Below are 9602 nucleotides of genomic sequence, written 5' to 3' on the forward strand. Positions count from 1 at the left end.
AGAGGCAAACCATGAGAGACTCTTGAATGCTGACAAAAACTGAGGACTGATGGATGTGGGGGGGAGGGGGGGATGGGCATGGAGGAGGACACTTGTGGGGATGAGCACTGAGTGTTATGTGGAAACTAATTTGACAATAAACTATTTGTAAAAAAAAAAAAAAAGTGCTGTTACTTTTTCTAAGTAAATATGTGACCTGGAAGATTTGTCAGTGCAGTCCATTTACCTTCAGAATAAAGGATCAGCAATAGCCAATCATTTCCTCAGATAAGTAAAGCTATTTTGACCACTTCCCTTTCTTTCCCGTCAAGCTCACTGACTTTTCTCTCCTTAATGACTAGCTAAGAAAAGATGTATTTTCTTTCTTTGGGTTTCTTTATGAATTGGGCAAGTTTGGGGATGGAAACCAGTTCTGTGCCCTTTGTTTCTGCAATTCTTATATATGGATGAGCTAGCAAAATCAGAGAATAGGGAAGTCAATAGTCTGAGCATGTTTCTGGTATCTTCAAGAACCAAACATTTATTTTGAAAAAAAAAAAAAGACTATTATTAAAAACATTTTTGAAGTTTTTATTTAAATTCCATTTAGTTAACATACAGTGTAAAAACATTCTTTTCAATGAGTACAATATGTTCTGTAACTAATTTTATGAGCTAGTACAGCAGCTTTATCCAATGGGTTTAATATTAAAGCATTAAAATACTTTAATGGTAGACATATTGGAAGCCTAATACCAGCCTTTACACTCCCATTCTGAGTTAAACTGGACTGATGAGTCTTTAGTAATTTTGCATTCAGAAATTTTTAACTGGCCCACTGTTTTCCAAATTTAAAAACTGAACAATACATAGCAAATAGAAGCTCAAAATAACAAGGAATTTTGCACAATGGTCTTTAATGTTTTTTCTTAAAAGATTAGAGAAGGAAATGCAAGGCATTTCGGTGTACTGACTGTAATGTAAAGTTTGCTTTATACATATAAACCAAAAGATAAAAAAAGACTGTGTGGCTACAGAGAAAACAATGTTAAAGGAAATGCAAAGGAAGGAAAATTTTCATAAGTCATACAGAGCATTAGCCTGATAGCTTGACTTCTCAGTTTCTCAGATGGACTAAACCAGAATGACTGTTTTGTTTAGATTGGTTGTAAAACTAGGCAAAAGAAATCTGACACTTTTAGAATCTATCGCAAAAATTCAAATATGAGGGGCGCCTGGGTGGCTCAGTCAGTTAAGCGTCTGACTAGCCCAGGTTATGATCTCACAGTCTGTGGGTTCGAGCCCTGCGTCGGGCTCTGTGTTGACAGCTAGCTCAGAGCCTGGAGCCTGCTTCAGATGCTGTGTCTCCCTCTCTCTGATCCTCTCCTGCTCATGCGGTCTCTCTCTCAGAAATTAAAAAAAAAATCAAATATGGAAGAAAAAAAAACCTTTAAGTATTTGGATATGTAGAAAGGGAAGTGTCTTAAATAAAACAAGCTTTATGTCGGTGAAATGGTTATTCTAAGCTGCTGCTTTATGGTGTTCACTAATCCAGTTGTTTTCTGAGGAAAGAAGTTAGGAGCTACAAATGCAACAGTTGTAAAAAAACCACTCTAGTCTGCCCTAATATTGTAATCTAGTAACTCATACGTTTAAATGCCCAGTTTAAAAGGATTTTTAAAAGATGTGCAGTGGGGTGTGGCCTGATTAATAAAAATACCAGTAAGCAAAATTAAAAATGACCTAATACATACTCCAGGCATAATTAATTTAACCTAAGGTCTATGATTTAAGGACAAAGCTCTTATGTACCTAGAATATTCAGTCCAGAAATATGGAGGTTGTTATCTTGAGCTGAGATTAAAGTCTTCAGCGTATTACTGCTCACTTGCCTCTACATATGGCAACTGGTAGAAGTATATCAAAATACATATGGCAACTGGTAAAAGATGTAACAAAAATCTTAGAAGTATCTTTGTATAATATTAACTTTTACAAATTTATCTGGAATCTACTTGTTCCTCTCATTACTGCTCTTCTAGAAACCTGGGCAGTCTCCTTAGGTGGTTTCAGGAATCTTTTCAACATAATTATTTTTCAAGAAAAGGACATTTTGGTTTGAGCACTAAGACACATATGGTTCCACCATATTCATTAATTGCTCTTGAAGTATTTGGTTATTGGCTGAAGGTAGAAGATATCTACAATGGTTTGAGGAGAGTTGTTATCTTCAGAAGTCTTTCTGCAAATCTGAAATAGAATAGATTCTTATCAAAGGTTAGTAAAGGAAAACAAATCCCATTTATTTTCACATTCTGATTTGCTTAATGCTTCTATTAAATTCACATCATGCATAAAGATTTGCTTTCACATTTGCTGAAGCCCACATTACAGGCGGAGCCGGTACAGAGCAAGAATACAAAGGACTTAATATAGCCAGTTGGAATGGCAAGTTCAGTGAGGCTTTGCAAGTTCAGTGTCATTGTTCATTCAGTAAGCACATATTTGAGTGTCTACTATGAGTTCAGCATTGTCTTGGGCACTACTCTAACCATCATGCACTTTCCATCATGCACTTTATTAAGAAATGAAGTAGAAAGGGAGTTTATAGTTGTGTAACATTGCCACAGGTTTCTGTAGTATCCATCAACCTCCTGAATAATATTTGCTGCTGATTTTCTTCATTTTGGCTTACACATATGCTCGAGTCTTTCCTATTCAAAGAACTTTTCCTTTGACACTGCTGTCCTCTTGGTATCTCCTTTTAGTTCCAATATCCAACAGGACTTTATCACTTCTCTACTGCATTTGCTCCTTGAAACTTTCCTTTCCCCTGGCTTCTGTAATAACACTTTTAACTTTCCTCTTTCATCTCTCCACTTCCAAATTATTACCATTTCTCAAGGATGGCTCTGGTATTTGTACCTTTTAGAGATCTCCAGTGCTACTCTCCTAAATGTTAATTACCCAATTGGCCTCTTGGGCTCTATTTTATCCCCTGTGTCTCCCCAGATTTTTATTGCATTTTATTTTGCTAGATTAAACTATAAATCATGGTAAAATCTTCCTCAAAAACCTTTAATAGATTCCTTGTCTCTACTGAATTAAGTCCAGACTCTCAAGACTGGAATTCAAAGCTGTCTATACCCTGGATGCAGTCTGCATTTTCAGATTTCTATCCAATCACTTCCTGACACATCTTTTTCCAGATTAGTTGTACTACTTGATGGACTCCAGAGTGACCTGATGTGTTTGTCTCTAATGTTTTTGCCTTTGCTGTTCCTTTAAGAATGAACCTGTCACCTATTTCCACTCCTGTACCATTATCCCATCAAATCTGTTTGTGGAAATCCTACTCATAATTTAAGACATGGTATATTGGCATTGGGGATTAGAATCTATATAGCAGCTCATTGAAGATTTCAAATACCACTCTTTTCATATGAAATCTCAGGTTCTCAGAATCAGATGAGATCTCTTTCTTGGCATTTTATACTTCTTTGTTTTGATTCAGTTAGTACTTCCTAAGAGCAGGGAGACATGGTGTGGAATTCATCTTTGTATAATTAATCTTTGTTTCCTTATAATACCTGATACGTAGTACCTGATTGAATATCTATTGAATTAAGGGATCTCAATTTTTAAAACACTAAGGAAAGTAAGCCAAATAAATAACTTGTTTTAGCAGGGCAAAGGCTAGAGCTCTAAAATGACTCACTTGCTGGATACTTTCAACTTCCTATACTAAGATCTATAGCTAAAAGGGAAAAGTATAGTCTTACCACTCTTCTTGAGAAGTTCTCCTTTTCGAGATTTATCCAGGTTTTCAAGAAACTGTTCAAAAACTTTTATATAAGGAGCTAGACTGGTCTTCTTATAATCTAAATTATGAAGGCCATGCATTATAATTAGCATTTTGGAAGTGAGAATACACGAAAGTATAACTTTTAAGTATCTTTTAAGAATTCTCTAGAATAGTGCTGTTCAATATAATGAGAAATGTGTAGTTTAAATACTCTAGTAGTCACATTAAAAAGGTAAAATTAATCTTAATATTTAATCCAGTATATCTAAAATAATATCATTTTAACATGTAATAAATATTGAAATAGTTTACATTCTTTCCTTCTAGGTCTTTGAAATCTAGTATTTTGTATTTGAAGTGCATCTCAATGTAAATAATATATTATTATGAGAAATACTTGATCTATATTTAGATTTAAATTATAAAATATACAGTTGAAAAGTAGGCTCATATATCCAAATTTCTTAAACATACTTAAAAGTTTTCAAATAATTAAATCAAATATCAGTTTTAAAACTTATTTATTTACTTAAAACATTTTGTAAAAGATTTTATTTTATTAAAAGAATTTTTTTGAGGTTTATTTATTTTTGAGAGACAGAGAGAGACAGAGCATGAGCAGGGAAGGGGCAGAGAGAGAGGGAGACACAGAATCCAAAGCAGGCTCCAGGCTCCGAGCTAGCTGTCAGCACAGAGCCCGAGGTGGGGCTTGAACCCACGAACCGCGAGATCATGACCTGAGCCAAAGTCGGACACTTAACTGACTGAGCCACCCAGGTGCCCCTAAAGATTTTATTTTTAAGTAATTTCTACATCCAACGTGGGGTTCAAACTCACAACCTTGAGATCAAGAGTCACATGCCCCACCAACTGAGCCAGCCAGGCTTTCTTATCAGTTTTAAAATTTTAATTAATTAAAATTAAACTTAAAAAAAATCAGTTCCTTATTTATACTAGTCACATTTCTTTTTTAAAATTTGTTTTTAGGGGCGCCTGGGTGGCTTAGTCGGTTAAGCGTCCAACTTTCGCTTAGGTCATGATCTCACGGTTCGTGGGTTCTAGCCCCGCGTCGGGCNGCTCTGTGCTGACTGCCAGCTCAGAGCCTGGAGCCTGTTTCAGTCTGTGACTCCCTCTCTCTCTGACCCTCCCCTGCTCACGCTGTCTCTCTCTCTCCTAGAAATAAATAAAACATTAAAAAAAAATTTAAAAAAAATAAAATTTGTTTTTAAATTAAAAAAATTTTTAATATTTATTTATTTTTGAGAGATAGAGAGGCAGAGTGTGAGCAGGCAAGAGGCAGAAAGAGGGGGAGACACAGAATCTGAAGCAGGCTCCAGGCTCTGAGCTGTCAGCACAGAGCCCAATGAGAGGGTTGAATTCTCAAACAGCAAGATCATGACCTGAACCAAGGTCGGATGCTTAATCAACTGAGCTACCCAGGTACCCCTTTAATTTTTTTTTTTTTTAAGAGAGAGAACACAAGTGGGGGCAGAGAGATGGAGAGATTGAATCTCAAGCAGGCTCTGAGATGTCAGCACAGAGCCTGATGAGGGGCTCAGCCTCATGAACTGTGAGATCATGACCTGAATCAAAATTGAGTCCAGCTGAGCCACCCAGGCTCCCCTAGTCTAAGCCACATTTCAAGTGCTTAATAGCCATACGTGGCTACTGTATTAAGAGAGTGCTGCTCTAAAATATCCCAACTACCCATACACATCTACTTTAGTAGTCAGGCTTTCTAAATATTAGACCAACATAGTCTAGTGGTCTATGTTAAGTCTCATACAACATTCGTTTCTTTAGAAATTATGGCTTCACTGGAGTGCCTGGGTGGCTCAGTCAGTTAAGCCTCAGACTTCTGCTCAGTTCATGATCTCATGGTTTATGAGTTCAAGCCCTTCATCCAGCTCTGCTGTCAGCACAGAGCTTGCTTTGGATCTTCTGTCCCTCTTTCTCTATACCTCCTTCACTTGTTCTCTCTCTCTCAAAAATAAATTAATATTAAAAAAAAAGAAATTGTGGCTTCAGTAAACAGTTTTCTTAACAGAGCAAAGATTAAGAAAGTAAAGTCAGGGTCATTCTACTTGGAGACCATTAAGTTTGTAGTCATAGTGCCTTAAGTATAACTTTTCTTTGACTTAAAAAAATTCATTAAAAAAAATCTTTTATTTTTTGATTTATAAAAATCAAAAAAATGTACACAACAAAATTTTGAATACAGAATCTTAATAATCAGTTTAATTATACAATCTAGAATACCCAATAGGGGAGAAAATCTGATTGAGAACAAGATGAGATTTGGATTTTAGTAGCATGTTATGTCTGCGTGGAAAATCCTCATAACAGTTCATAAAAAAGAGTAAAAAAAAAAGAAACTATACTTAAAAATTTTTTTAGTAAACCTGTTTGATGTACTTGGGACTAGAAAAGGAAATCTTGGTGAGAATATTAAGGATGAATACCTAAACTGTGGCAATTATAAAAGTATATTATATTTTGTCCTACATATTTATATATGAATTTTCTTATAATAATAAATGTATACCAAAGAAACAGTTTAGTTTGGGATCAACTACATAGTACTTTAAACCTTTAATTAAGGATTCTAAGCTCCTTGGGGATAGGTCTATATGTTTAAAAAAACTTTTTTTAATGTTTTATTTATTTCTGAGAGAGAGAGAGAGAGAGACAGCGTGAGCAGGGGAGGGTCAGAGAGAGAGGGAGACACAGAATCTGAAACAGGCTCCAGGCTCTGAGCTGGCAGTCAGCACAGAGCCCAATGTGGGGTTGGAACCCATGAACCGTGAGATCATGACCTGAGCCGAAGTTGGACACTTAACCGACTGAGCCACCCAGGCACCCCATCGGTCTATTTATTTCACCATGGTAGAATATATAACAAGCAATCAATAATTATTTAAATATTTACTGACTATTATATATTAAGCACTATACTAAATTCTAAAAATGTATAAGCTAAACTCTTTGGTATCAAGAAGTTTTTAAATGAACAAGAAAACCAGGTCCTATATGCAGTAACAGAAACAATATATAATTAAAGGCCAAACAGGCATATGGATAATTCTAAGTTCAAAGAATTCACACCAATCAAGGTTGACTGAGGTGGCTATGAAGTAGGTCTTAGAAACAAGTAATTAGGTAGTCAGAGAGTAGAAAACATTCCTGGAGTTTGGAAGAAAGGCAGAACAAATGGTACTGCTGTGAAAAAGGACAAAGGCTTAAAAATCACAGAAACTAAAGAGATAATAAGGAACTTACATTTCACCTGTTCTAACCTCCCATCATCTCTGAAGCACCCCTGACTAATGGCTATTAGGCTACTTATGAATACTTGAAATGATAGAGGCAGTTTAGTTCACTTTTGGTTATATTTATTAGAAAATTTCTCTTTAAAATCTCTGTACAAAAGAAAAAGGTGTCCATCAAGAGACAATAATAAATTTAAAAAATTGTGTTAAAGTAATATATATATGTTGTTAAAAGGAGAAAAATAGTACTAACAGATTGGAAAAAATAGCAACTCCCTACCTTTATTCTGACCTCTCAATCTTCTTGAATGTTAAAAACTTTTTCTTTTCCAGAACCTATTTCTAACAAATGAACACTTCCATTGTTTAGAAATCCTAGGCCATTCTTTCTAGGTCTGTGGCTTTTTTGGGGGAGAGGAAAAGGAAGGGGTCAGAAAGCTCTTAAGATCTTTTCTTAACTCTCAGTGTTCTGAAATTTCAAAATAATGTGCTTTGGTGTAGGTCCATTTTCTTATTATGCTGACCTTGTTCAATAAAGGGTTCATTTCTGGGATGGTTTCCTATATAGTTTTGATATTTTTTCCCTCCCTGGTTGTTCTTTTTCTGAAACTCCCATAGTCAGGTATTAGACCTCCTGAACCATTCTTCTCTTTTTCCTCCTTAAAACAACAATAACAAAAACTTGTCTTTTTTGTACTACTTTCTGGAAAATCTTATCTTTTCTTTTCCAGCCCTTCAAATGAATTTTTTATTCTAGGGGCACCTGGGTGGCTCAGTCGGTTAAGCATCCGACTTCGGCTCAGGTCATGATCTCACGGTTCGTGGGTTCGAGCCCCGCGTCAGCCTCTGTGCTGACAGCTAGCTCAGAGCCTGGAGCCTGTTTCAGATTCTGTATCTCCCTCTCTCTCTGACCCTCCCCTGCTCATGCTGTCTCTCTCTCTCTCTCAGAAATAAATAAAAAATTTAAAAAATTTTTTAAAAAATGAATTTTTTGTTCTAATGATTATGTTTTCAATTTCTAAGCCCTCTTTCTTGTTCTCTAAGTGTTTCTTTTCATAGCAATCTCATCTTGCTTCATGGTTCCACTATTTTCTTATTCTCTGAGGATAGTTTTTTAAAAAACAGTTTTCAGGGCACCTGGATGGCTCAATTAGTAGAGCATGTGATTCTTGATCCCTGGATTGTGAATATGAGCCCTCTGTTGGGTGAAGAGATTAAAGAGAAAGGAAAGAAGGAAGGAAGGAAGGAAGGAAGGATTTCTTTGTTCCGTGCATTTTCTGTTTACTCTGAGTTTCTTTTTCCAGTTTATTCTGATTTTTCATGTTGGAGATGTTTTTTAAATACTTTATTTTTATTATTTTTAATTTAAAAAAATTTTTTTTTAAATGTTTTTTATTTATTTCTAGGAGAGAGAGAGAGAGACAGCGTGAGCAGGGGAGGGTCAGAGAGAGAGGGAGTCACAGACTGAAACAGGCTCCAGGCTCTGAGCTGGCAGTCAGCACAGAGCCCGACATGGGGCTCGATCCCACAAACCACGAGGTCATGACATAAGCAAAAGTCGGACGCTTAACCGACTAAGCCACCCAGGCGCCCCTAATTAAAAAATTTTTTAAATGTTTATTTTTGAGAGACAGAGCATGAGTGGGGAAGGGGCAGAGAGAGGGAGACACAGAATCTGAAGCAGGCTCCAGGCTCCGAGCTGTCAGCACAGAGCCTGACATGAGGCTCGAACCCATAAGCTACAAGATCATGACCTGAGCCGAAGTCGGATGCTTAACCGACTGAGCCACCCAGGCGCCCCATTTTTATTATTTTTTAAAAAGTTTATTTATTTATTTTGTGAGAGAGAGTACACAGGAAGGGCAGAAAGAGAGAGAGAATCCCAATCAGGCTCTGCACTGCTAGCGCGAATCTGATGTGGGACTTAAACCCATGAATTGTGAGATCATAACCTGGGCTGAAATCAAGAGTCAGACGTTCAACTGACTCAGCCACCCAGGTGCCCCTCAAATACTTTAATTTGAATGTTTGTAATCATTCTACAAACATTAATAGTGGAATCTACAATGTTAGAGCTGGAATAGGTGAAGTGTTTTTTTTTTTTTTTTAAATGAAGTGATATTTGAGCTTCGGTTTTGAAAGAAGGGTAGCAAAATTTGACTAAGAAAAGCCAATCAGAGATCAGAGATCTGCACTGTCCATTATACTAGCTACATGTGGCTATTTATTTATTTATTTATTTATTTATTTTTGAATATTTTTATTTATTTCTAGAAGAGAGAGAGGGACAGCGTGAGCAGGGGAGGGTCAGAGAGAGAGGGAGTCACAGACTGAACAGGCTCCAGGCTCTGAGCTGGAGTCAGCACAGAGCCTGATGCGGGGCTCAAACCCACGAACCGCGAGATCATGACCCAAGCGAAAGTCGGACGCTTAACCGACTAAGCCACCCAGGCGCCCCTACATGTGGCTATTTAAAATGAAATGAAATTGAGGGGCACCTGGGTGGCTTAGTCAGTTAAGCATCCAACTCTTTTTTTTTTTTTTTTTTT

At 36.7% G+C, this 9602-nt stretch overlaps 1 protein-coding gene across 1 annotated transcript in view; it reads right to left on the reverse strand.

The window, feature by feature from the left end:
* Positions 1-589: 589 nt before the first annotated feature.
* PRIM1 (DNA primase subunit 1) overlaps positions 590-9602 on the reverse strand; it is a 22793-nt gene continuing 13780 nt past the window's right edge. The window contains exons 12-13 of the mRNA XM_077757531.1: positions 3762-3860; positions 590-2229 (exon numbers count right to left, since the gene is read on the reverse strand). Coding sequence (XP_077613657.1) covers positions 2210-2229; positions 3762-3860 — 119 coding nt within the window. The 3' untranslated portion in view covers positions 590-2209. The remainder of the gene's footprint in view (positions 2230-3761; positions 3861-9602) is intronic.

The sequence above is a fragment of the Crocuta crocuta genome, unplaced genomic scaffold (assembly GCF_008692635.1).
Source record: "Crocuta crocuta isolate KB4526 unplaced genomic scaffold, BGI_CrCroc_1.0 scaffold549, whole genome shotgun sequence".
Classification (NCBI taxonomy): Eukaryota; Metazoa; Chordata; class Mammalia; order Carnivora; family Hyaenidae; genus Crocuta; species Crocuta crocuta.